Below are 27,067 nucleotides of genomic sequence, written 5' to 3' on the forward strand. Positions count from 1 at the left end.
TAACGTTACCAGCACGGACTGCGATTTTAAACTGGTTCAACACTTTGTTCAACTTGCGCTCGGGACTTTTTTTTTTTTTTAAATTAGCAAAGGATGCATTTCTCCCAATATTTACAATGTGGTATTCATTATACCACATCACACTTCCTGTAAAGGAGGTTAACACCTTCAGGTTAAAGATGTTAACACCGTGAATGTGGTATTCATGTTCATATAATGCAGACTCGAGAGAAGGAAGGTTGTCTTACCTGAGCTGTACGTGTTAGGAGTTGTTCGTTGGTTGTAAGAGCGAGCAGATACTCCTGAAGTATGCCCTGCTCCTGGAAAAAAAAAAAAAAAAAAAAAACCAAAAAAAAAAAAAAAAAAAAAAAAACCGCGCAGCCGTGTGTCAGATAATACTCCACTCCCAAAACTGCAATCTCAAATAACATAATTATACAGTGTACAAACTGTTTACATTTCAGAACAAACTCCTGGAAAACATTAATGCGCAGATCACCAGGGTAAGCTCTACTTCATCTAATGCAATAAACAATAAAATCGATGATGGCACCAAAGTCATCCCTTATCTTCTCCCGGTGTTGGCATTTCATCCATTTGCACACCGACAAATTGATTTTCCAACTGCATTTATTCACTGGCGATGAAGTGGAGGACTTGCAGACAGACCAGCTAGCTTTGAGACAGATAAGACGTTTGCAGTGTTTATAAAGAGACTAAATGTAGGATTGGGGCAGAAAAATGTCCTGCAGGAGACATCGTCCTGATTCAAGCCAGACTCCTCTTCTGTCTCTCTGAGCTCTGTTTAAACCGCTCCAGTCTTAATGCCATCTACGGTAAGAAGGTGCACTGTTTCCTGATGATGAACTTTTGTGGAAAATTGCTGAGGGATTAGTGTTGTGTTTTGGGGTTTGTTTTTTTTGGGTCAGTACCCATGTGTCCTTACTGAGCTTCACCACTCTATCTACAGTGTTAACGGTAAATCAGCCTGGAGTTACATACAGGCTGACTGAGCGGTACTTGCAGTATATACTGCATGGCATGATTGATTGTGGCGCATATACATACAGCAAATAGGCATCTATTATAACGTAGAAATGTTCACCAGTTCACGAATAAACCTGACTGAAAACTGAACGGGTTGGAAGCCGGTAACCAATGAACCACGTTCTGCTCGTCACAGCACGATTAGAATAAACTCTAATAAAATGGCTGCCAAATATAAAAACATAAAATGTTTCCAATTATGAATGTGCATCTCCATCACTGAGGCAGATGCGATACACATCTTGAAGTACTGCCATTGATCTGATACATTAAAAATACATATGAAGCAATGACTAATAATATCTCAGGGTCTTGCTCAAGTGATGGTAAAATGGACCGTGAGATGGACAGGCGGATTGGGGCAGCATCAGCAGTAATGTGGGCATTGTACGGGTCCGTCGTGGTGAAGAGAGAGCTGAGCCGGAAGGCAAAGCTTTCAATTTACCAGTAAATCTCTGTTTCAACCCTCACCTATGGTAATGAGCTTTGGCTAGTGACCGAAAAGATGAGATTGTGGATACAAGTGGCTGAAATGAGCTTTCCCCGTAGGGTAGCTGGGCTCATCCTTAGAGACAGGGTGAGGAGCTCAGACATCCAAAGAGATCTTGGAGTAGAGCTGCCGCTCCATGTCGAAAGGAGTCAGATGAGGTGGTTCAGGCAGCTGATTAGGATGCCTCCAAGGCGCCTTCCTTTGGAGGTTTTCCAGGCACGTCCAACTAGGAGGAGACCTCGGGGCAGACCCAGAACATGCTGGAGAGATTATACATCTCATCTGGCCTGGGAGTGCCTTGGGATCCCCCAGGAGGAACTGGAAAGCGCCTGGAATACCCTGCTGCCACTGCAACCAGACTTTGGACAAGCAGAAGAAAATGGATGGATGGATGGATGGATAGCAATGACTAATGCGATATGATACAATACAATTCACCCTTATTGTGATGCAGTGTGACTGGACACAGTTTGATTCAACATAATGCGATATGATGCGATGCAATTCAGTATGGTAGCTCTTCGTCCTCAGTGATTATGTTGATGATCATCCATGTGACTCGAGAAGGGTCTGGAGTCAGAAGGGACTTTGATTTTGAAATCCTGTTGGTGTTCTGGCAAGACAGACAAAAGAGCTTTTATTCTGAAGTCCCACTGGAGCCACGACAAGCGTCTCTCGTTCCCACACCGTATACTCTTGTGTAACAAACCTGGACATGCCTCCAACTCGCGTGAGATATGGCCAAGAGACTTGATGAAAACTCGCTACTGGCAATTTAAACAGTTTAGAGAGGAGGAATCAAAAGGTGGCACGGTGGTGCAGTGGTTAGCACTGTCGCCTCACAGCAAGAAGGTTCTGGGTTTGAACCTCACAAACGGGCATGTGCCGGCGTGGGTTTCCTCCCACAAAGACATGCAGATTAGGTAAAATACCCAGCCACTAGGGTTGGACAAGACTGTGCATACTTTGTTCCAGTCCCAAGCCTGGATAGACTGGGGAGGGCTGTGTCAAGAAGGGTATCCGGTGTAAAACATTCATGCAGCAGTCATGGCCTGAAGGTTAGAGAAGTGGGCCTTGGGCCCAAAGGGTCACTGGTTCGATTCCCAGGACCAGCAGGAAAAATGCGAGGGGAGTTGAGTGAATGAACAGCACTTTCCCTTCCCTTTGTATTATGCCTGAAGTATCCTTGAGCTCCCTGGGTGCTGTAGCATAGCTGCCCACTGCTCTGTGTGTGTGCGCGCGCTCACTTGTTTTCACTGCTTCAGATACGTTAAACGCAAAGGAGGAATTTCACTGTGCTTGAGTGTACATGACAGATAACAGCTTCTTCTTCTCAACACCGTGCGTTCAGTATTACTCCTGGAACTAACACTTAAACACAGTGTTTTGGAGAAGCAAACTTGCACGATTTGACGTGAAGTGGACTTTGGTGCTGGTGAATTATAGTGTTACTGTGTGTGTGGAAGAAAGAGTGCGAGACGAGGAGGAAGTCTCACCAGGGCTTTGGTCTCAGCAATGAAGAAGAGTTCAGTGAGAGCTCGATGAAGAGGCAACAGGACTGTGATGCTGGTGGGATCCTGATTCACGCCGCCCTCCATAGTGGTAAAGAGCTGCCAGAGCGGCTTCAGCAGAGTCAAATCACAGCCCCTGCAACACACACACACACACACACACACACACACACACACACTTCTTACTTCCTTTGACAATTATTCACGACACTAATAATGCTTTGCTCCACCTAGACCTCACAATAATCTATATTCCTATCCTTGTGGAGACTCGCTCATACATACACGACCACAACTTACTTGTACTATTGAATTTTAATTCGATAAAACATTCAGCATTTGAATATTAATAAGACTTATTTTATTCTGCCACACACTGGGAGACCATCAGCACTAGTAACACAGACATTGTGTGTTCATATCACTTTAACTACAGAACCTGAAGCGGTCACTTTCTTAAGCAACCCAAATAATGAGATTTTATCATTTATCACATTTTTGATTCCATTTGATCCCTTTAACCTTAGTAATGTTCCCTTTCTATCACCTTTACATTTCTTCAGCTTAACATTTGTTTTATTATATTCACATTCATTGGATTTTGAGAAACTGATCATTTTTATTGTTTGCAAATTCAGTAACTAAAAACTTGATATAAAACGTCTGACAAAATCATTTCCGCTGAGGCGGACTTCTTAAAAACCTATCGATGGCTGTACGAATTGACTACTGTTTTTTTTTTTTTTAGAAAGTGCCGTCTTGCTGTCATGCCGAGGTATAGAACAGCTTTAGGACATTTATTTAATTCTTCCTTGGACATTTCAGTTCTGTAATTTTCAAACCTCTGAGCTTTAGAACCAGTCTAAAAAAAAAATAAAAAATTCAACAAATTTTAATGCTCAAAGATGAAGAATGTAAACAAACCGGTGAAATGACAGGAGCAATTTGTGAATAATGCTATAATAATAATTCTTAGGGGAAAAAAAAAAGGATACATGTTCTTACCATCAAATACTTTCAAATCTCGTCATACGTGGCTGATAGCCAACTCAGTGCTACACGCCTCATCAACTATCAGCTCATGCATGACTCGATTTAGTGGAATAACTTAAATATAGGCTCCAGAAAAATGGTGCATGGCCCCATTAAGTCCATAAAATGCTTCATATGCTTTCTATAAAATTCGGCACAGTGCTAGAGGACAGTCTCAGCTACCTACACAGTAATTTTGGTGCACATGCCACAAACGGGGCAAATTTTCAATTACAATAATCGGATTTTCCACCATTTAGGATTTTTTTTCACCAAAAAACACTCGGTCCCCCCTTCTACAAATTTTGTCCAATCATCACAAAATCTGGAGCACGACATCATGAGATCAATCCAAACAAAACTTATTTCTCAAGTTTTTGATATGTGGGATGGTTTGTCTCCAACCTGAAAGCATATCTGACAGTAGTCCTTAAACAGGAAATGAGGGCATATCCCGACAATGGTGTGATGTATTCAGACCAGCTGTCTCATGAGATTAAAGGATCGGGACATGGAACTTCACAGAAAGTGAGTGTTGGGTCAAAATTTATTATATGTAGATTATGATTAGAATATGAATCAGAATCAGTAGGTTAAATCAGGATATATGTAGGTGTATATGTAAGTTTAGTGAAATAGTGATTCTTAGCTTATTCTGTGTTAAGATTTAGTTTGAAATGACCTTAGGTCCGGCTGGACATTGTTTGGGAACATTTTGTTTATGAATGTGTATTTTTGAACAGAGACGTGTCTGAAGGTCTGTTTTAGTGTCAGATCGACTCATACCACACTCAGAAATAGTAGAATTAAAGTTCATGATTATGCTTATTCATTCAGTTGAATCTTAGGTCATGGCTTCATAAAGGCTATGAAATACACTGAAATATATTGAAATATACTATGGTAAGGATTAATATTAGTTTTATAGATCCCGTAATTAATGAATACATTCCGTGATTAATGTTAGTTTCATAGTTCTAGATTAGTTTCATAATGATATTATAATTATAATTAAGATCTCATGATTCTAAGGATTTTTAGTTTAAGAGCATTAACCTAATTTAGTTATAAGTTTAATCCTGTTAGTGGTTTAATTGTTCTCTCTCTTTCAGACATATTCTCATTGTACTTGTGGTTAAGTTGTTCTTTTTTTTTTATGTTTATTCTCTTATAACATTCATTATTAAGAGCTGATTGTTATTTGTTAATTACTTATGTTGATGGAATCAAGATAATCAAGATGTAATTTACTGACTTACCACACATTCATGTGTTAAGAATTATTCATGTTAATCATTAAGAATTAGTACGATCCTTTCTGTGCAAACTAGTGTTTTTTGACCTTCTTCGTAGGCAAACATTAAACATTATCTATGTTTATACATTCCAAACTATTCCACGAAGAATCAGACATAACATCTATCTGTACCTTATTGTCAGCAAAAAATATGTTATTATATTATTATGATTGATTCAAGATCATTACACACTTCTACATAGACACACACACATAGACACACACACACACACGAAGACAAAACATAAACACAGCAACACTATAAGACATTCCCACAAATATTTTCATTCAGACGAAGCGAGCGAATAAACTGGCATGTGAACAACCCACACGTGTTCTCCTGTCTGTTTCTGAGCGATTCGTCTCCTTGTCTCCTTGTCTCCTTCGGGCCCGAAGGGAAGGCATTCACGAAGGAATCCAGGGTCTCTTTCTGGGTGAACCCAACAATTTGGTGTCAGAAGTGGGATACTGCCAACCAGGTGAGTAAATTTAATTTTAATTTATAATTTGATTGGTTATTGATTGGTTGACCGCCTGGTTGGTAGTAATTTCAAAAAATAGAGACCCGTAAATTCAGGTTGGTAATCCTCGTGTGGAGGCACGGGACGTAAGGACCCTCGTAGACTGAAGATTAGATTAGACTTTATTTATTTTAGACTCTTGTTTACGGGACGAGACGGGGCTAGTAGAGCCACGGGATTGGGCTGGTAAACCTCGTAATATTTGTTTACGGGACGGTAAGCCTCGTGAAGACACTTCAAGGGGGAGAACTGTCACGAGAAGAGCGCGCTTTTAATCTTTGATTCCTTCGTGCGGCCATGGGGGGTAGTTGTGGTAGTAAAGAGGTACTCAGACCCGATTCTGAAGACACTCCACGGGATTGGATGAATCGATGTGATTTGGGATTCTATACTGCTCCTTGGCTGGACCTTCTAGCCGATTGGTCTACGAAACAATTTCAGTCTCGGTTAATTTATCCTCGTGCAGGGACTTTTAGACCAGAGTATCTAATTTCGGCACACAAACAGATATATGAAGGATTTGGCAACCCAGAATGGGATTATGATTACATGACCAAAGGTTATTTAGAGTGGATTAGAATGAAGCCAATTTGGGATCATTTTCAGAAAATTAAAGAGACGAAAGAACAAAAGAATTCAATACCACATCCCAAGCGCAATGCAGAGGTGCAACCTGCTTTATTTAGATCCCTAGCCTCTGCTCCTCCGCTGATCGAGGAAACAAGAAACATTCCAAACATTCCTGTAGATACACCGGCGAACGCTTCATGTCCCGCTGATAACGTTCCTAGCGTATCTCATAACACAGGCGCTAGAAGGAAAACTGTAATGAGCAGAAGAAACGAGACAAACGAATCTCATACGGATTCTGACGATGAAATAAACACAGCTTGTGTGTGGGCGCGAAGAGGAAAGGGATTTAAGATCTATCCGCCTTCAGCATCAGAATTAAAAGACATTATCAAGCTATTGCCTTCGATAAACAACCCAGTCAATTTCGTAGACATGCTCGTAAGAATGTGCAGGCACAAACAAATGGTTGGTGCAGATTATCGCCTTCTCATGCATGCTGTTCTCGGTGATAAATATGATGAAGATGCATTACTAGCCGCCGTACCTTGTCTGAAACCGGAGAATGACGACTATGCTGTTACGGAGGTTAAGGAAGAAGAAAATGGTCAGACCACGACCAAACAGGTAATGAGGTTTTACTGGAAAGATATTGATAGAGCTATGAGAGAATTAAGGGAACAATTGACGCGTTATCTGCTCTCACGAAGACAGGCTAGCCGTGATCTTTCACAGGTTACTAATTGTAAACAGGAGAAGGCTGAACTCACTTCCAAGTTTTTGACACGCTTTAGCGAGACATGGACTTGTTTGGGAAATATGCCACTGAACCAGCAGCAAAGCAATCCTCTCTTTATCTCGACATTTCTGAATAATTGTCGTCCTGATGTGCAGAAGGTGTTGAAACATCATTTGAGTGACCGGAGTAATATGATAGTGAGAGCTCTAGGGGAGAAGATTAGAATTTTGGAGGGAGATGATCTTTTGGATACTAAGCAGGTGGCTTGTCTTTCCGTTGCTAGTGGTTACTCACAACAGAATTGGGGTGATCCACAAGGACGGGCGGGGAATAAGGGATTCCCCAGTGATAGATTGTGCTATTATTGCGGTAAAGAAGGACATTGGAAGCGCGAGTGTAGAAAGAAACGGATAGATGAGGATAGGGCACGTCAAAGAGCTGCTTCTGCTTCTTCTTCTAATCTTCAGCGTGGTGTGTCTTTTCCTTCTCCTCCCCCTCCTTCTCCTGCTTTGCCTACTGCAAACGTAGGCCCATATCGAGCATAGAGCTGCCTACAGAGCTGTGACCCCATGATGTTACATTGTTCTTTCGACTCTTATCTAGCTAGTGATTTGCCTGTTGTAGAATTAGTTGTGGATGGAAAGGTGCTCCCTTTCTTAATTGACACTGGTGCTACAATGTCCTCGGTGGGAAAGTCATATGAGGGTCCGATGTCTAACAAAACCGTTCGCTCTGTGGGAATTGATGGGGTCCCTTTTCCTTCCCCTTGCACTCCTCCGTTACTGGTAACCTGTCCCGCTGACCCAGCACTTCGTAAACATCACTCTTTTGTGTTGATGTCACAGTGTCCTTTTAACTTAATGGGACGGGATCTAATGAGCCTGTTACATTTATCCATTTCGTTTCAGGGATCCAAGATGACAATTTGCACTCCTGACTCGCTGCCTCCTGCTTTATCTTATCTTTCTTCACATGTGACTGTGCCAAATATCCCTGCTGTTTGCATGACTTCTGTAAACTCTGTTATTCCCTCTGCTGACCCTTCTACGGCTTTGGCTGAAATTCCCTCCTCTCTTTGGGCTGAACAGAAGGATGAGGTAGGCCTGGTTAATTGTGTTCCTTATGAAGCTAAGCTGAAACATTTGCTCCCTGTTTATGTTAATCAGTATCCTCTCTCTGAGGATAAAGTCAAAGGGATCGATGTCATCCTACGGTCTCTCCTTGAACAAGGCGTGGTGAGAGAGTGTATCAGCCCGTATAATACACCTGTCAACCCCGTGCCCAAGCCAGACGGTACCTGGCGTTTTACGCAGGACTTGCGTAAGATTAATGAACTGATTGTTCCTGTAGCACCTATTGTACCTGATGTTTCCTCTGTAATATCACAAGTTCCTGCTGATCATTGCTGTTTCTCCGTCATTGATCTCTGCTCTGCTTTTTTCAGCGTTCCGGTTGGAGAAAACACACAGCCTTTGTTTGCGTTCACGCACAGACGGAGGCAGTATACTTGGACACGCCTACCACAAGGTTTTATTGACTCTCCAGCTGTGTTTTCAGCTGTAATTCGTAACGCACTTTGTGACCTCTCCCTCCCCCAGGGCTCTGTGATCCTGACCTACGCCGATGATCTTCTGATATCCGCTGAGTCCCCAGAAATCTGCCAAGCCGCATCATTGCACCTGCTCCAACATCTGGCAAAAAAGGGTTTCAAGGTTTCCAGAACCAAGCTCCAGTTCTGCAAAGACACTGTTAAGTATCTGGGCTTTGAACTTTCACAAGGTTGTCGTAAGCTGTCAGCTGATCGGGTGCAGGCGATTCTAGACACGAAACGTCCTGCCACTAAGCATGCCCTCATGTCTTTTCTGGGTCTTATCAATTACTGCAGACAATGGATCCCTGACTGCTCCTCCTATGACAAGATTCTCCGTGCTGCAATCTCTCCTCAAGACCCACAGCGACATCCTTTGACCTGGACTGACACTATGATTAACGCTTATCACTCCCTCAAAAGCGCTCTCTGCTCCGCCCCAGCTCTGGGTTTACCTGACTACTCCAAGCCCTTTCATCTCTACTCCTGTGAACAACAAGGTACGGCGTCTGGTGTTTTGGCTCAGGAGCATGGAGGGGGGATTCGTCCGTGTGCGTTCTTATCTAAAACATTAGACACTGTTGCTCAAGGCTTGCCTGCGTGTCTAAGAGCTGTCGCCGCCTGTGCTATGATGGTTTCAGATGCAGAGAAATTGGTTTTGTCTCACCCACTGATCTTGCACTCGTCACATCAAGTTAAACAGGTATTGCAAAATTTGCAGACTCAACATATGACTGCACAGCGACGCTCCGGATATGAAACCATTCTCCTTTCTACTGATAATCTCGAAATTCGAACCGCATCCTCTAATACTGTAGGTCACGCTCTCGCACGCCTTCTTAACTCTCAGGACGACACCTTAGAGGACACTGATCATGACTGTCTATCTGAAATCTTGCATACTACCAGTATCAGGCCTGATCTTTCCTCCAGCCCTCTGGAGACTGGGGAAGTAATCTTTGTTGATGGCTCTTGTTCTAAACCTTCAGATAATGTTTTTCTCTGTGGCTATTCTGTGTGTTCCCTGCCTGACATTGTACACGAGGCCTATGCTCTCCCGTTCTCTTCCGCTCAGGCAGCCGAATTGTATGCACTAATGCGTGCCTGTATTTTGTTTCAGGGCAAGGACGTCACTATCTACACAGACTCTCGTTATGCCTTTGGGGTGGCTCATGATTTTGGGAAGATTTGGCAGTCACGGGGCTTCCACGCAGCAGATGGGAAGCCCATTTCACACTCAACCTTAGTACAAAATCTTATTGATTCTTGTCATCTCCCTAGGTCACTCGCTATAGTCAAGACTAAAGCGCATGCCTCGGGAAACACCCCTGAACGCATGGGTAACTCTCTTGCTGATCGTATGGCGAAATTTGCTGCTGCTTCTGGTGTCATGTCTCCTGGTCTAGACTCTTCATCATGTAATACATCTTGTCTTGCTAGTAGTTTGATCCCAGATTTAGACCTTATCTCTTTACAGGCTTCGGCTTCTCCAAATGATTCTGCCTTTTGGCAGCTACAAGATGCTTATGTCGCCTCTGATGGCCTATGGTACAGCCAAGATGGCCGTCTTTGCCTTCCATCACATTGCCTTCCTTTCCTTGTGCGTGAATTTCATGGCGTAACACACCGTGCACGAAGGGGGGTAAAGGGGGACATGAACAAACTTTTCTGTATAGCTAATCTAAACAGTTTGGTGGATTCAATTCTCGAGAGATGCCTCATCTGCGCACAGAACAATCACTCCAAAGCAGTCGCGAAACACGAGTGTTTACCCATACCGACATCTCCATTCTCAGAATGGCAAATTGACTTCACACACATGCCTCCCTGTGGGCCGTTTAAATATCTCTTGGTGATTGTGGACAAATTTTCTAAATGGGTAGAAGCCTTTCCGTGTTCTAGAGAGAATGCAAAGGTAGTGACTCGTACGTTGGCAAAAGAAATAATACCTCGTTATGGGGTTCCAGATGCCATAGACTCAGACAAAGGTACCCCTTTCGCCTCAAAGGTCACACAAGATCTGTGTAAGTATCTTTCACTAAACTGGCGTTTTCACATTCCATACCATCCTCAATCTTCTGGTATCGTAGAGCGTACTAATCGAACATTGAAAGACAAACTAACTAAGGCTATGCAGACCACGGGTTCCAGAAATTGGGTAGACCTATTGCCAGCCACACTGGCCGAAATTCGCATGACATCGAAGCCTAGTCTCGGCGGCTATTCCCCCTACGAGATCATTTTTGGGCGACCGTTCCCTGTCCCCTGGAGAAAAGGGACTCCGGCTCTGGGTACCTCTGATTTGAAGACACATATGGATGAGTATTCTGCAGCCCTTATCGATAAATTGCATGAAATTTGTAATAAGGTCAATAGTACAATATCACTTCCACCATCGGCAAACACACACCCCTTCCAAGTGGGAGATAAGGTGCTGGTGCAATTTTTTAAACGATTTGGACAATTGGGAAAACCTCGATATAGTGAGCCTGCAGAAATAGTCGCCATTACTCGTACTGCTGTTTTAACTGACCTTTTTCCACAGTGGATTCATGCCACCCGACTGAAGAAGGCTCCGTAATAAAGTTGTGTTACAATCAGTTGCTATTAACGCTTTTTTGTGTCCCTATCTAGTCTCTTTCTCTCTCTCTCTCTTTCTCTCTCCCTTTCTCTGTGCTATAGAATTGACCTGTGTGCAAACGCTGACTGAGTTGTGCAGCCCGGCTGACTGAGAATCCGTTACTGCCCGTGAGACGTTGTGAACAAAGGGGGGAAGAGATCTTGCGCCCAGTCCAGATTTGGAACCGTGGAACCGAACCACCTCACTACAATCCATGATGGTCCACATCGCGGGTCTCATGACATCACTGCTCGGGGCAGGGCTACCCGCCCGAGCCTTCAGGATCACTCCCTTGCTCGGGGCAGGGTTACCCGCCCGAGCATTCGTGTCCGCTTCATCTCTGCTCGGGGCAGGGTTACCCGCCCGAGCCTTCGTGGCTGCTGCATCTCTGCTCGGGGCAGGGTTACCCGCCCGAGCCTTCGTGATCATTTTCCTATTGCTCGGGGCAGGGTTACCCGCCGGAGCTGGACCTCGGGACAACATCTTCTGGCAATTTGCTAACTGGACTGCACGGGCTCACACAAATGAAAGTTGTTATGTATGTCATTTGATGCCATCCTCCACTATTATTACACGCCCACCTTTGCCGTTATGCTCTGAAGCTTTATATTATGCTTGGGGGCCAAAAGGCCAACCTTCTAAATTTTGGGGCCCTTTCTGTAATTACTCTCCTCACCCTTCTGTGGTAGCAAAGTTAAACCAGACTTCTTCAGTACATGGCACAAATACCCCCGACATTATATTACAAGATTCTATTCTCACTACTCTAAAAGTAGATATGCCTTCTAATTTCACTTTCCCTCATTGTTTCAGAAGGAATTACTCTCAAAAAAGTAACATTTATTTAGGACACATTCCTAAGTCTCAATGTAAGCAGATATATGATCAGAACTCCGTCACCTCTCCCTGTCCTCCCTGGATCCCGAATTCATGCCGATGTAAACCTCCGCTAACTGATTGTACACTCAACAGTATCGGATATATCAAAAATACATGTAGGGCTCATCCTAATTGCGTTCCACCACACCCTAATAATTATCCTGGTGTTAAATTGGCATTAAACTGGTACTGGTACTGCGGTAATAGTAATCTCCTTGTTTCGTTTCCCACCAACTGGTCAGGTATTTGCGCTCCCATACAACTCAAAAACGCTATCACTGCCATCCATCCTTTCTCTGCTCATCGCCCAAAACGAGATGTTATTCATAATTTTCCACCCCTGGAACATCATCTTACTACTCGGTGGCACAGGTTTTGGACATCAATGTTTCCTCATTTTGGTGTAGCTGATCTATGGAAGAATGTAGAATTAACACATTATCGCTTGGCCAGCTTTGTTAATGAAACCATTAAAGCTGTCGATGGTATTAGGACTGAATTAACCTCCCTGCGTCTAATGACTACTCAAAATCGTATGGCCCTTGATATTTTGTTAGCAGAAAAGGGGGGTGTCTGTGCTATGATTGGAGACAGCTGTTGCACTTTTATTCCCACTAATGATAACCCGGATGGTGAAATAGGTGCAGCCGTACATCAAATGAGACAGATTGCTCAACAATTAGAACATGATGAACATGGGGATACGGCAGGGTGGGTGTGGTTTTCTGGACTGTTTGGTAATTGGTCTAGTTGGTCTGCTATTTTTTCTATGTGCATCCCTGTAGTGGTGATTGTTCTTTTGTTTATTTTTCTGGGACCTTGCATTCTGAGATGCTTGATGGACAGAATGCATAAGATGATTCATAGTCTTACCCGCAAACCTCTGCATAGAGAGAATAATGTATATTATCGTCCTGCTAGGGTGTAACACTAATCTTAATCATAATCTTACTTACTTACATATTTACTTAAAATCTAGTTAATACTGTGATTAGTATTAAAGGGGGGGATTGTTGGGTCAAAATTTATTATATGTAGATTATGATTAGAATATGAATCAGAATCAGTAGGTTAAATCAGGATATATGTAGGTGTATATGTAAGTTTAGTGAAATAGTGATTCTTAGCTTATTCTGTGTTAAGATTTAGTTTGAAATGACCTTAGGTCCGGCTGGACATTGTTTGGGAACATTTTGTTTATGAATGTGTATTTTTGAACAGAGACGTGTCTGAAGGTCTGTTTTAGTGTCAGATCGACTCATACCACACTCAGAAATAGTAGAATTAAAGTTCATGATTATGCTTATTCATTCAGTTGAATCTTAGGTCATGGCTTCATAAAGGCTATGAAATACACTGAAATATATTGAAATATACTATGGTAAGGATTAATATTAGTTTTATAGATCCCGTAATTAATGAATACATTCCGTGATTAATGTTAGTTTCATAGTTCTAGATTAGTTTCATAATGATATTATAATTATAATTAAGATCTCATGATTCTAAGGATTTTTAGTTTAAGAGCATTAACCTAATTTAGTTATAAGTTTAATCCTGTTAGTGGTTTAATTGTTCTCTCTCTTTCAGACATATTCTCATTGTACTTGTGGTTAAGTTGTTCTTTTTTTTTTATGTTTATTCTCTTATAACATTCATTATTAAGAGCTGATTGTTATTTGTTAATTACTTATGTTGATGGAATCAAGATAATCAAGATGTAATTTACTGACTTACCACACATTCATGTGTTAAGAATTATTCATGTTAATCATTAAGAATTAGTACGATCCTTTCTGTGCAAACTAGTGTTTTTTGACCTTCTTCGTAGGCAAACATTAAACATTATCTATGTTTATACATTCCAAACTATTCCACGAAGAATCAGACATAACATCTATCTGTACCTTATTGTCAGCAAAAAATATGTTATTATATTATTATGATTGATTCAAGATCATTACACACTTCTACATAGACACACACACATAGACACACACACACACACGAAGACAAAACATAAACACAGCAACACTATAAGACATTCCCACAAATATTTTCATTCAGACGAAGCGAGCGAATAAACTGGCATGTGAACAACCCACACGTGTTCTCCTGTCTGTTTCTGAGCGATTCGTCTCCTTGTCTCCTTGTCTCCTTCGGGCCCGAAGGGAAGGCATTCACGAAGGAATCCAGGGTCTCTTTCTGGGTGAACCCAACAGTGAGGCTGTTTCTCAGCAATGCTTTTAGATATCGAGGACAAACTCAGCACATGGGTTTAGCAGAATGACTATGTTAATGATCAAGCTTCAAGTTCATTTGCAACTTGAGAGCAACAGAAAAACAGCATGTGAAGTAATCTCTCAACAACGACTTGATGTTCTGACATCAAAATCAAAACATCTCTTTTTACATTTATGCTTGGCCCCTCAAATCGCTGCTTGCAGCAATATTTTTTTTTATATTTAACAGGAAAATTTACAAAATTAAAAAAAAAAAAAAAACTGCGGGGAAAATAAAGCACGACACAAATGACATGAATTTATTCCTCCATTTGAAGTTCTTTAGAAAAAAGTCAAGAAACATGAGTTTCCATTAGACATCTGCTAGGCGAGTAAAAGTGGAACAAGAGATCTGCCATCAAATATGTAAATATTATGAAAATTTGGATAGTATTCAAATAGCAAAATTCCACAGCATGAGAAGATGAAAACACACACACACTGTGTGTGGTGTAGGAGCACGAGACCAGATATGTACACAAATATGAACACACACACACACTAAAAAGAATGAGATCATTCTTTCTTTAATAGGCACAATCATGCTCTGTAATTCGGTGCTCTGTTGGACTGCTGCATCATTTTTTTAGCCACAGGTGGGCACAGAGCCATTTGCATGGCCTATTCCTCCATCCAACACCACAGACCATAATATCCTCATTTTAGATTAACACACACACACACAGAGCTGGACGATGATCATGTCCTGGAGTCCAGACACCATGGAAAACATGCAAATTGTCTCGCTGGCATGTGAACCCATCGTCATGGCAACAATCAAGGGAGGAAGCATGCGGCTAGTGTTTTATGCAAAAAGCTTTGTAAATCTGAAGTGCAATCTCTCACACACACACACACACACACACACACACACACACACACACGTGTCAACTTATTAACTGAATATTTCACATCTTTCTGGACGACTATACATGAGGTCATGAGACAGCTACTTTACTGTGTTTACCCTGGATCTGGGTTCAAGCCTCGATAGTTGACTAAACACCAAGTCTGGCGCGCGCGCGCACACAGCTGTTGATACGGAGTCAATTTTGTGCATAATCAAGAAAATAAGTATTAAATCTTTTTTTTTTTTTTTCAAATGATGAAAAAAAAAACTTGCAAAGTAATACTGGGGGGGGATTTAAAAATAAATAAAAAAATAAAAAGGAACCTGCTCCTTTAGTACCGTTTTTATTTATTTTTTGTTAATTTGCCAATTCGCTCTTTGCGAAATTTCCCAATGCGTTGGTTCCTTCTGGATTCCCTTTTTACATCCTGGAAAATAAATAACTATAATATATAATTTTTTTCCCCCCCCACAGGTAAGCACGTCTTAAACAGCATACACCTGAAATGTCTATCGGTCACCCGGGAAAGTGGAGCCATGCTCTCTGACTTTAGCCACGCCCATTTATTAATCCACCTCTCCTTACTCAACATGGACTGAGCAGGAATATCCAGCTCGACTTGGACGTGAACTTTAGACTGTATTGACAGAAATACAGGAAATGTCTCTAAAATGCGGTGCACTTTACTTTCCCTCGTTAGCTACCTGACAAACACCATCAAACACTGAATGGGTGTGGCGAAGACATTGGAGGGTGTGTCACTCTATTATTCTTATTATTCAAGTATTAAAGTGGAAGGTATATTTTAGAAAAAAAAAATCATTTGATTTATGTTCGAGACCACTGATATTTGAATACTTAATTTGCTTTGGTTAATACTTTCGGGACTCTTACATTACAAAGAAGAATGTATGGTGCCGAATTTAACAAAAAGAAACAGACCAAAAAGGTACCTGGAAAATCAGAAGGCATACATTACAGTTGAGTCAGTAGTTTTATTAAAAAGAGTAAATCTTAAGGCTGTCAAAATGAATTCAACATTTCACAACACTGATCCCATATAGCTACTTGATGCAAGTCTAATTAAACTTTTTTTTTTTTAGCCAAATTAGCCTCGTCACTTGATGGAGGTAAACAATTTAAGCAATACGCTGGTTACGAATGTAACCGTGGTTCTATGACTAAGTGGAAGACCGCCAGGGTGGTGCTAAAAGCACTAGTGGAAGGATCCTTGCATCCGCGCGTTTCGAGAGTCGCATACAAAAGTTGTCATCTCATGACGTATGACGTGCCTGCCTATATAAGGCAACATCCCACGTCATTTGGCCTCAAGATCATTCTCGCGCAATCCGAGTGACCAAAGACCCTGGTGGTCTTCCACTTAGTCATAGAACCACGGTTACATTCGTAACCAGCGTTCTATTTCCTTCACTCCAGACTGCCAGGGTGGTGCTAAAAGCACTAGTGGAAGACGAATACCAACCCAGTCACGAGGAATTCAGAAGAGCATCACCACCTTCTGGAAGAACAGCTGCACACAGCAATGGCATGGACGCAACATTTAGCCTGTAGTACCGGGCAAATGTACATGTATTGGACCAAGTTGCAGCAGCACAAATGTCAGAGAGTGGTACACCCCGGAGAGCTGCCCATGATGTTGCCTGAGCACGCGTCGAATGGCAGCGGAAAGGAGAGGGCACAGTACGTCCCATAGATTCATAGGCATGGGTGATTGCCTCCACAATCCAACGGGAGAGCCGCTGCTTGGACAGAGGCCTTCCTCTTTTTACTAGCAACCAGAAAACCGATGCTCACAGAGTTGTAAGTACACGTTAACGTTATTGGCAACCAATTCGCTAACTCGCTCAACACTGACAAACCTGCCGGCATCCAAGAAGTTTGTGACAAGACCGATATAATAACCGCCCCTGAAAACTTGGCAGCCAAGATTCAGTGACTATCGATGCATAAAACAAGTTACCTTAGCGACCAAACAGCTCGCGTGGAGTCGAGTCCCACTGAAGTCCTCTTCAGTCACGAGCTGCACTGTAGATTGTCGCAGGTATTCCCACAGTTAACACAATTCCAATAGAAAAGATGCGATTCCAACGTGAGAAAAAAAAGAAGAGGCCAAATGACGTGGGATGTTGCCTTATATAGGCAGGCACGTCATACGTCATGAGATGAAAACTTTTGTATGCGACTCTCGAAACGCGCGGATGCAAAGATCTTTCCACTAGTGCTTTTAGCACCGCCCTGGCGGTCTGGAGTGAAGGAAATAGAACTACTCTATAGTCGTGATAACTATTTATAAATAGTAGTCATTAGACATCTGTGAAAATCTACCACCAAAAAAAAGAGAGACCATTTTTCCAGCTTGACTGAGATGAAGTTGGAAACCCCCCCCCAAAAAAAGTTATATTCACATTTGTTGTTTGTTGCTGCTCCCATTTTGCTTGCTTCAGATAACATAAAACTTTAATCCCAAGGGAAATTCTTGTGCCAGAAGTCACTCCATAACAAAACAGTACAAGTTAAAATACAACAAAACAAACGAGAAGGAAAAAAAAAAAAAAAAAACCTATACCATAACTCTGGTAAAATGTAACTGAACTGAACGAAATTGCAATATGAGTATTTCCGACATATAACAAAGAATCCTGCCAAGTTTGGTGAAATTCCTCCAAAAACTGTGACAGGAGTTGATTTCAAAAGGTGAGTACCCTTCCCGGGACGGATGGACAGACAGACATCACCACAACATAATCCCGCTTCGGGCCTTTTGGCCAGCGGGGGGAAAATAAAAACCGAGGTAAGCTGATTTCAGAAAGCAAGCACACCTTGATGAAATTGCCAAAGTGCAAGTTTATTAATAATCAAGGGCATAACTCTGGTAAAATTTGCCCAAATTAAACGAAACTTCAATATGCATATTACCGTCATATAACAAAGCCTTTTGCCAAGCTTCGAGAAATTCGTCTAAAAGTTGTGCGAGGAGTTGATGTCAGAATGCAAGCACACCTTCATGAAAATTGTCAAAGTACAAGGTTGTTAATCGAGGGCTGTAACTCTGGTAAAATGTGACCGAATTTAACGAAATTACAATATGTATATTTCCGACTTACAACAAAGAATCCTGCCAAGTTTCGTGAAATTCCTCCACAAATTGAGAGGGGAGCTGATTTCAGAAGGTGAGTACCCTTCCCAGGACAGACGGAAATCACCATGACATAATCCCCCTTCAGGCCTTTCGGCCAGTGGAGGATAAAAACCAGTGCCTCGATAGTTAGCATTCGAATAGTAGAAATAAGTTATGTAAGAGACTAACCCAATGGTGAAAAGTTAATATTACACATATGTTGGGGAAAAATATTGCACATGGTGTTGTGGAAAAACAAAACAAAATTGATACTACCTAAAGTGGAGATGTCACACAGAGTCCCATCTCTGGCAGAAGTCTTAGGTACATGCAAAGAAATATTTTAAAGCAAAGATGCCTTCAAAAATAATTTAATTAAATTTTTCTACATTAAAAAAAAAAAAAAAAATTTATGAAGACCAGTAAACAAGTCAATATTTGGTGTGAAAACCCTTTGCTTTAAAAAGAAAGGGTGGGGGGGAGAAGCGGTAGTAGTCTCAGGTACACTTTGTACATGTTTATAAGGAAAAGCATTCAGAGTGCAAACCGCCGCCAAGGACAATAGTCGACTCTTCTACGATCTGCAAATCTGCAACCACTTTATAGGTTTGGATCCATTTTCTAAATTATTAGAATTATGTGCCTAAGTGTGTATCTCAGAACATTACTGGTACCCGTGAACGCAGATTGTGATACAGTCATTGCATTTCTACACTGGTTATGTTTTGTCACAATCAAACTTTACTGCCATCTACTGGATTTTAAGATGTATGGCATTTTTGAGTGCAGATTTCCGCCAAAGTCGAATGGCGCATTGAGCAATGTCAGTGAAAGGGATAATAAATTCGTGGATCCACCCCATGACTTGGACCTGCAGCGTTCCCCCTGGGTTCTGAAAAACATTCTCCACTTTTTTCCTTGAAAAATCAAGTCCAAGTATTATTCCTCACTTTCTCTATATTTTTTTAGTTACAGACTTATCAAAGTGGACTTAATACAGGTTTATACCAACCAAACTGGCACAATTCAAATATTTGTACATATAAAATTTGAGCTCCACTCCAGCGCCTAATAAGAAAGACTTGATTTTGGGCGCCCTGTGCATAATCAGGCTAAAATAAACCTCTTTAGTTTGAGCTTACTGAAGGTTATTTTAGCAGAAAATTATTCTAAAGCGGTATTAGGACTCCCTTTAGCCTTTACTTCAACACAAAACTTGATTTACAGTTGAACAGAGTCTAGAAGAAACTTGGAACAACCAACAGTGAAGGAATCTGAATTTCCTGCTGATTTACAAACTGAACACGGAATGACACCGCGGTTTACATCATGCGTTCGCCAAGGGGACTCAATACATCATGCTGCCTGAAACAGAGCTCCCTTCAGTCACTTGCTGGCTGACAGCACTTTCACTTTGGCATTTTTAACCGATCCCTGTATTACTGACACTGACCGATGTGCTCGGGGATGGCAGGGGCTCCGATTGTGCCTCCCCCGTGACTGTTTCGGCCCTTAAATCATCTTCAGTGCTTGAAGAAGCCCAAAAAACTTCCTCAGCTTAGACCACGCCATTGTTTGGTTCACACAGAGATAATTACACCACCACACCAGGCTGATTAAAATGCACTGCGATTGGTCAAAAGCTTGGCGCTCATTTGTTCAATATGTGGTCGATTTTTATTGGTCATAAGCACGTGATCATTGTTTACACTCTGGCTTCCCACCGTCTCTTCACTGGGGTTGGATTTCGGCAAAGGGAGGAATTTCTATAAAAGATGACAAATACATTCGTCACTGTGACGACTGCTAGTAATTTTCTCTTCGTCACTGATGGATTATGCTCATCAATGACGAACGTGACGGGCGCCAGCGGGAACCTGGACCTGCTTTGAAATTTCATGGATTCTTCATTAGCCCATGCTATATCCTTCCACCAAGTTTCATGGAAATCAGGTCAGTAGGTTTTGTGCAATCTTACTTATAGATAAACAAACTGCACCAAAAACCTAACCTCTTTGGTGGAGGTAATTAGCTCAAAAAAAGTTTTACTGGGCATCTTGGAAAATCTGTCACAGTCCAATTTTTATTTGCAGCTACAAATTTTAAGAATTTACTGAATGATATATAAGCATGGCTACAGTCCATGGCAAAAGTAACAATGAAAAAGAGCAACTTCAAAAGAGCTCGAAACAAGAACACTTTTCATCAAGAGTCTCGTAGGTCAAAAGACTGTCACGGTAACTAAGGAAATATTATCATGGGACATAATGCCAAATCATGGAATGGACAAGTCAAAAAAAAAAAAAAGATATGAGTAGGAGGAGAAACTGAAGCAGCTGGGAGCTATCCAGACAGAAACAACTTTTGATCAGAGCAGGGCACAGAACATTACTCAGTGCTCATATGTGGCGATGCTTCCAACCTCCGAGCATAGAAAAGCTTTCGTGAAGCCTTGAAAAAAAGAGTCTTTAACTAAAGAGGTCAATGTCATTTATCCTGAAAAGGAGCACGAATTTATGTCCTTGTGTGTCACAGCTACAGCTGACAGGTGAGACCCTGCTGCTGCTATTCCGCTAAAATAACTCATGATACTGGAGCTCGAAAATAATAGCTGGCGACAGGCATAAGGGTATTTTGTCCAATCTGAACCTTTTTGAAAAATTTGGACACCTCTGTTCTGGAGACTCTGAAATGTTGCACTTACTGTTTTGATGCGTGTAAAACCTAGAAGCCTTCATTATGTTTTTGGTCTGAAAAGTGGTCGGTTACGTAACATGTTGCTTTCTTAACTGACATACAAACATTTTTTTTTTTGGAAAAGTAATGTTTTTGTACTCAATTATTAAGTCGTCATAAAATACACCTTGATTTTTTTTTAATATATATAAAAAAGTCAGCATGCCTAAGACTTTTGGACTGTACTCTATATTCACACAGATCCTGGATGATCAAAATTCTCTCTCTCATTTTATTAAATATAGGAACGCATTTTTGATCGCTATTTCGTCACTGCTATAGCAAGTTATGAGTGTGCATAACTGTGCAAGACATCATAGGACGGAAGTAAAACGTACAGCGGAAATCAAAAAGTGATCGACATCTGCCAGCGTTCCTTGTGTCTGAAATCTTCACCACTCCCTACATACAGTACCTACATAGGGAATTACTATATAGAGGACTACGAGCTCATTGGTAAAATGAAAAAACGCTTTCGGTCACTACTCCGTCGCACTTGTATTTACGCCATTACTGTCGCACAATTAAAACGTGCCAGATCAGTTGGCTGGTGGGTTTTCAAAAATAATAAAACACATGCATGTATTTTTGTGATAAATCCATATTATACTGAGCGCATTTCTCACAGTAATCACTGCAAAGTACCTGCATCTTTCAGTTCTTTTTTTAAATCAAGGCTGAATACTTTCTTCTTTGCCGCTGCCTTTTATTAAATCAAATTTGAGACTTTTAATTAGATTTATTTCAGCGCAACTGCATTGCATGATGGGATATATTGCTTTGGTTAGTGACCATTATTGCACACTACTTTTCATGACGCATTGTGGGATACTTTGAGTGCACTATATAGGGTGTAAATAATCCTCACTAAGGTTTGGGACAGCACTACAAAATGGCGTCCTTGCTACATAGTGCCCGATATAGTGAATAGGGAGCGTTTCGGACACGGGGTTGTCAAAAGACGCGCGCGCCCTCTTTCGCATGCTGATGTAAATCAAGCTGGAAGTTTTGTTTGTTTTGATACCAAATCAGGAAAGTTTGAAAAAAGTAGGCAGTAATCGTCATTTAAACTCATTTTTGTGCAATATTTCGTTTAGAAAACAGTTTTCAAAATAGCGGCACGGACACCTGGCTGACACTCAACGTTTCGAAGTCTCGCACAAGTCTCGTGAAGATCGCGCAGATAAGCGACGCCTGCCGTGGACCAAACAAACTAAATTCAACATGGCTAAAAACCGAATAGGCCGATAAGTATAATATTTAATCGCAATTAGTCGCCAATACGAGTCACGATATAAGGTTACTAAAACTGAAAACGTAATTGAATAACACGTTAATTAAGAAATAAAGCAAGTTTAAAAATGACTTCAGTTCCCCTTTAAGAATACAGGAGGGAGGAGAAAAAAAAGGAAAAATAAATTTAGTGTCTGAGATACGAGTGCATTGGGTACAGCGACAGTTAAATGTTCGCTGTACAAAATTAGAGCAGTATAAAAATTATAACATCTGAGTTCCAAATCCAAGACGAAAGCAATCTTTAAAGGAATTTTAATATTCCATGTCAACTCTAATTCCCGAGTTCATGGCCTGACAGGACCAGGCTCGGAATACATTTACACAATCATTAAAAGGAGCCTCAACCAGCTGATGCAAATGTACTGGAATGCAGTATGGAAATTCTCCTGCCTCTGTGTGAGCAGGTCTTGTGAATAAATTACAGAGCACATACAGCACTCATCACTTTGGAAGGTAGTAGGGGACCTAAAACATGTCCTGCAGTCTTTTAATATGTTTAACATTTATTCCATGAAATCGAGCCCTACATGAGCTGATGGCCTATAAGCCGTGTACGACAAGGTTGAGTGGAATAACTGTTTTATTTTATCCACGTTCACTGGAGTTTGAGAAACGGAGCATTTTTATTTTTTGCAAATTCGATAAATAAAAGCTTTATACAAAATGTCCGACAAAATCATTTCCGCTTTGAGTGTAAACAAACTGGCGAAATGACAGTAGCAATTTGTGGAAAATGCAATAATTATTATTGAAAAAAAATTCTTACCATCAAATACTTTCATTCCATATTTTGTTGCTTTTTTATTTTTGGGGGTTTTCTTCTTGACGGCTTTTTGGCAGTTGGCAAACCAGCTTAAAGGTGCATTACCGCCACTAACTAGGCTGGAGTATGGAACAGGTGCTGGGGGGGGGACAAAACTATAATTCTTTTAGCTACTTCTATTTCTTTTAAGTTTTTGATAATTTTCAGGGCTTTGTTTTTGAGTAGAGTTTTTATTTCATCCTCGGTTGGTTCAGCACCACGCTCCGCCATTTTGTTTTTCTCTAGTCACGGTATATGAGTCGATAGCCTAGTAGTAGAGTAGCCAATCAGAGCGCACGATTGCTCATATCCAGTGAATGTGGATACAGTGGTGTGAAAAAGTGTTTGCCCCCTTCCTGATTTATTTTTTTGCACGTTTGTGACACTTAAGTGCTTCAGATCATCAAACAAATTTAAATATTAGATAAAGATAACACAAAATGCAGTTTTTAAATGAAGGTTTATTATTATTAAGGGGAAAAAAAATCCAAACTTGCATGACCCTGTGTGAAAAAGGGATTGCCCCCTAAACCTAATAACTGGTTGGGCCACCCTTAGCAGCAATAACTGCAATCAAGTGTTTGCGATAACTGGCAATGAGTCTTTTACAGCACTGTGGAGGAATTCTGGCCCACTCATCTTTGCAGAATTGTTGTAATTCAGCCACACTGGATGGTTTGAGCATGAACCGCCTTTTTAAGGTCATGCCACAGCATCGCAACCGGATTCAGGTCAGGACTTTGACTAGGCCACTCCAAAGTCTTCATTTTGCTTTTCTTAAGCCATTCAGAGGTGGACTTGCTGGTGTGTTTTGGATCATTGTCCTGCTGCAGAACCCAAGTGCGCTTCAGCTTGAGGTCACATTCTCCTTCAGGATTTTTTGGTAGACAGCAGAATTCATGGTTCCATTTAGCACAGCAAGTCTTCCAGGTCCTGAAGCAGCAAAACAGCCCTAGACCATCACACTACCACCACCATATTTTACTGTTGGTATGATGTTCCTTTTCTGAAATGCTGTGTTACTTTTACGCCAGGTGTAATGGGACATGCATCTTCCAAAAAGTTGAACTTTTGTCTCGTCAGTACACAGAGTATTTTCCCAAAAGTCTTGGGGATCATCAAGATGTTTTCTGGCAAAACTGAGATGAGCCTTTATGTTCTTTTTGCTCAGCAGTGGTTTTCGTCTTGGAACTCTGCCATGCAGGCAATTTTTGCCCAGTCTCTTTCTTATGGTGGAGTCATGAACACTGACCTTAACTGAGGCAAATGAGGCCTGCAGTTCTTTGGATCTTGTTGTGGGGTCTTTTGTGATCTCTTGGATGAGTCGTCGCTGCGCTCTTGGGGTAATTTTGGTCGGCCGGCCATTCCTGGGAAGGTTCACCATTGTTCCATGTTGTCGCCATTTGTGGATAATGGCTCTCACTGTGGTTCGCTGGAGTCCCAAAGCTTTAGAAACAGCTTTATAACCTTTTCCAGACTGACGGATCTCAATGACTTTGTTTCTCATTTGTTCCTGAATTTCTTTGGATCGCAGCATGATGTCTAGCTTTTGAGGATCTTTTGGTCTACTTCACTTTGTCAGGCAGGTCCTATTTAAGTGATTTCTTGATTGAGAACAGGTGTGGCAATAATCAGGCCTGGGTGTGGCTAGAGAAATTGAACTCAGCTTTCCAAAGATGTGATAAACCACAGTTCATTTGTGTTTTAATGGGGGGAGGGGGGCAATCACTTTTTCACACAGGGTCATGTAGGTTTGGATTTTTTTTCCCTTAATAATAAAAGGACAGGCGGCCACCTACAACACCACCACAGATCTCCAGGAGTACACGGAGACCGTCACTGCCTACATGAGGAAGTGCATGGATGATGTTACGGTCACCAGAACCATCTCCATTCGGGCCAATCAGAAGCCATGGCTGACAGGGGAAGTCTATAGGCTCCTGTGGGCTCGAAACGCCGCCTTCAGAGCTGGGGATGAGGTGGGCCTGAGGACAGCTAGGGCCAATCTGTCACGAGGCATCAGGGTGGCCAAGAGACAGTATTCCAGGCACATTTCTGACCATTTCAATGACAGCAGAGACACCAGGAACCTGTGGTGGGGGATTCAGACCATCACAGACTACAAGCCCTCGCCACAGACCTGTGACAACTCCACGTCTCTGCTGAATCAGTTGAACGACTTCTTCGCTCGCTTTGAGGCAGACAACAGCACCACGGCACAGAAGACCCCTCCACCTCCCGGCGACCAGGTGTTGACGCTGTCCCCAGACAGCATGAGGAGAGCTCTCAGGACGACAAATCCACAAAAAGCCCCGGGTCCTGATAACATTCCTGGTCATGTCCTGAGAGACTGTGCCGAGGAGCTCACAGATGTCTTTACAGACATCAACATCTCGTTGAGCCAGGCTGTTGTCCCCACGTGCCTCAAAGCCACCACCATCATCCCGGTCCCGAAGAAGCCATCTCCCTCCTGCTTCAATGACTACCGCCCTGTCGCACTCACTCCCATCCTCATGAAGTGCTTCGAGCGGCTAGTCATGAGGCATATCAAGTCTGCCCTCCCCCCCGCCCTGGATCCTTTCCAGTTTGCATATCAGTCCAACCGTTCGACCGATGACGCCACCTCCACTGCCCTCCACTCAGCCCTCACCCACCTGGAGACAAAAGACTCGTATGTCAGAATGCTGTTCATAGACTTTAGCTCAGCATTCAACACAATCATTCCTCAGCAGCTCATTCACAAACTGGACCAGCTGGGACTCAACACCTCCCTGTGCAACTGGCTGCTGGACTTCCTGACAGGGAGACCACAGACTGTACGGGTCAGCAGCAACTCCTCCAGCACCATCACACTGAACACAGGGGCCCCCCAAGGATGTGTGCTAAGCCCCCACCTCTTAACTCTGCTGACCCACGACTGCACACCAACATCCAGCTCAAATCTCTTCATTAAGTTTGCGGATGACACGACTGTGGTGGGTCTCATCAACAATGGCGATGAGACAATCTACAGGAGTGAGGTGAGCCGCTTGGCCATGTGGTGCAAGGACAACAATCTCCGTCTGAACGTGGAGAAGACGAAGGAGATTGTTGTGGACTTCAGGAGAGAGCACACCCAGCATGCTCCACTATCTACCGACGGTACTGCAGTGGAGAGGGTGAGCAGCACCAAGTTTCTGGGTGTGCACATCTCTGAAGACCTGTCCTGGACCAACAACACTGCATCACTGGCCAAAAAAGCCCAACAGCGTCTATACTTCCTCCGCAAACTGAGGAGAGCAAGAGCCCCGGCCCCCATCATGCACACATTCTACAGAGGCACCATCAAGAACATCCTGACCAGCTGCATCACCGTGTGGTACGGCGCCTGCACTGTGTCCTGCTGCAAGTCTCTGCAGTGCATCGTGAGAGCAGCTGAGAGGATCATTGGTGTCTCTCTCCCTTCTCTAATGGATATTTATAACTCCCGCCTCACCCACAAAGCCATCAGGATTGCAGGTGACCCCACCCACCCATCTCACAGCCTCTGCAGCCTGCTGCCGTCGGGGAGGAGACTGCGGAGTCTCCGGGCCAAAACCAGCAGGCTCAAGAACAGTTTCTTTCACCAGGCGGTCAGGAGGCTCAACTCCCTCCCTGTTCTGCCCCTCCTCCCCCCTCTGCCCCCTGC

The 27,067-nt window shown here is 42.3% G+C and overlaps 2 protein-coding genes across 3 annotated transcripts in view; one reads left to right on the top strand and one right to left on the bottom strand.

The window, feature by feature from the left end:
- Positions 1 to 27,067, bottom strand: part of zzef1 (zinc finger, ZZ-type with EF hand domain 1) — a 173,338-nt gene that overhangs the window by 14,383 nt on the left and 131,888 nt on the right. For both annotated transcript variants that reach the window (XM_060912546.1, XM_060912545.1), the window contains exons 51-52: positions 3,034 to 3,184; positions 249 to 320 (exon numbers count right to left, since the gene is read on the bottom strand). In XM_060912546.1, the coding sequence (XP_060768529.1) occupies positions 249 to 320; positions 3,034 to 3,184 (223 nt within the window). The remainder of the gene's footprint in view (positions 1 to 248; positions 321 to 3,033; positions 3,185 to 27,067) is intronic.
- On the top strand, positions 5,681 to 11,844 carry LOC132876110 (protein NYNRIN-like). The gene is made up of 2 exons (XM_060913382.1): positions 5,681 to 5,856; positions 8,806 to 11,844. Exon 2 carries the CDS (start codon positions 9,061 to 9,063, stop codon positions 11,374 to 11,376), a length of 2,316 nt encoding a protein of 771 aa, XP_060769365.1. The 5' UTR covers positions 5,681 to 5,856; positions 8,806 to 9,060; the 3' UTR covers positions 11,377 to 11,844.

The sequence above is a fragment of the Neoarius graeffei genome, chromosome 28 (assembly GCF_027579695.1).
Source record: "Neoarius graeffei isolate fNeoGra1 chromosome 28, fNeoGra1.pri, whole genome shotgun sequence".
In the NCBI taxonomy this organism is placed as follows: Eukaryota; Metazoa; Chordata; class Actinopteri; order Siluriformes; family Ariidae; genus Neoarius; species Neoarius graeffei.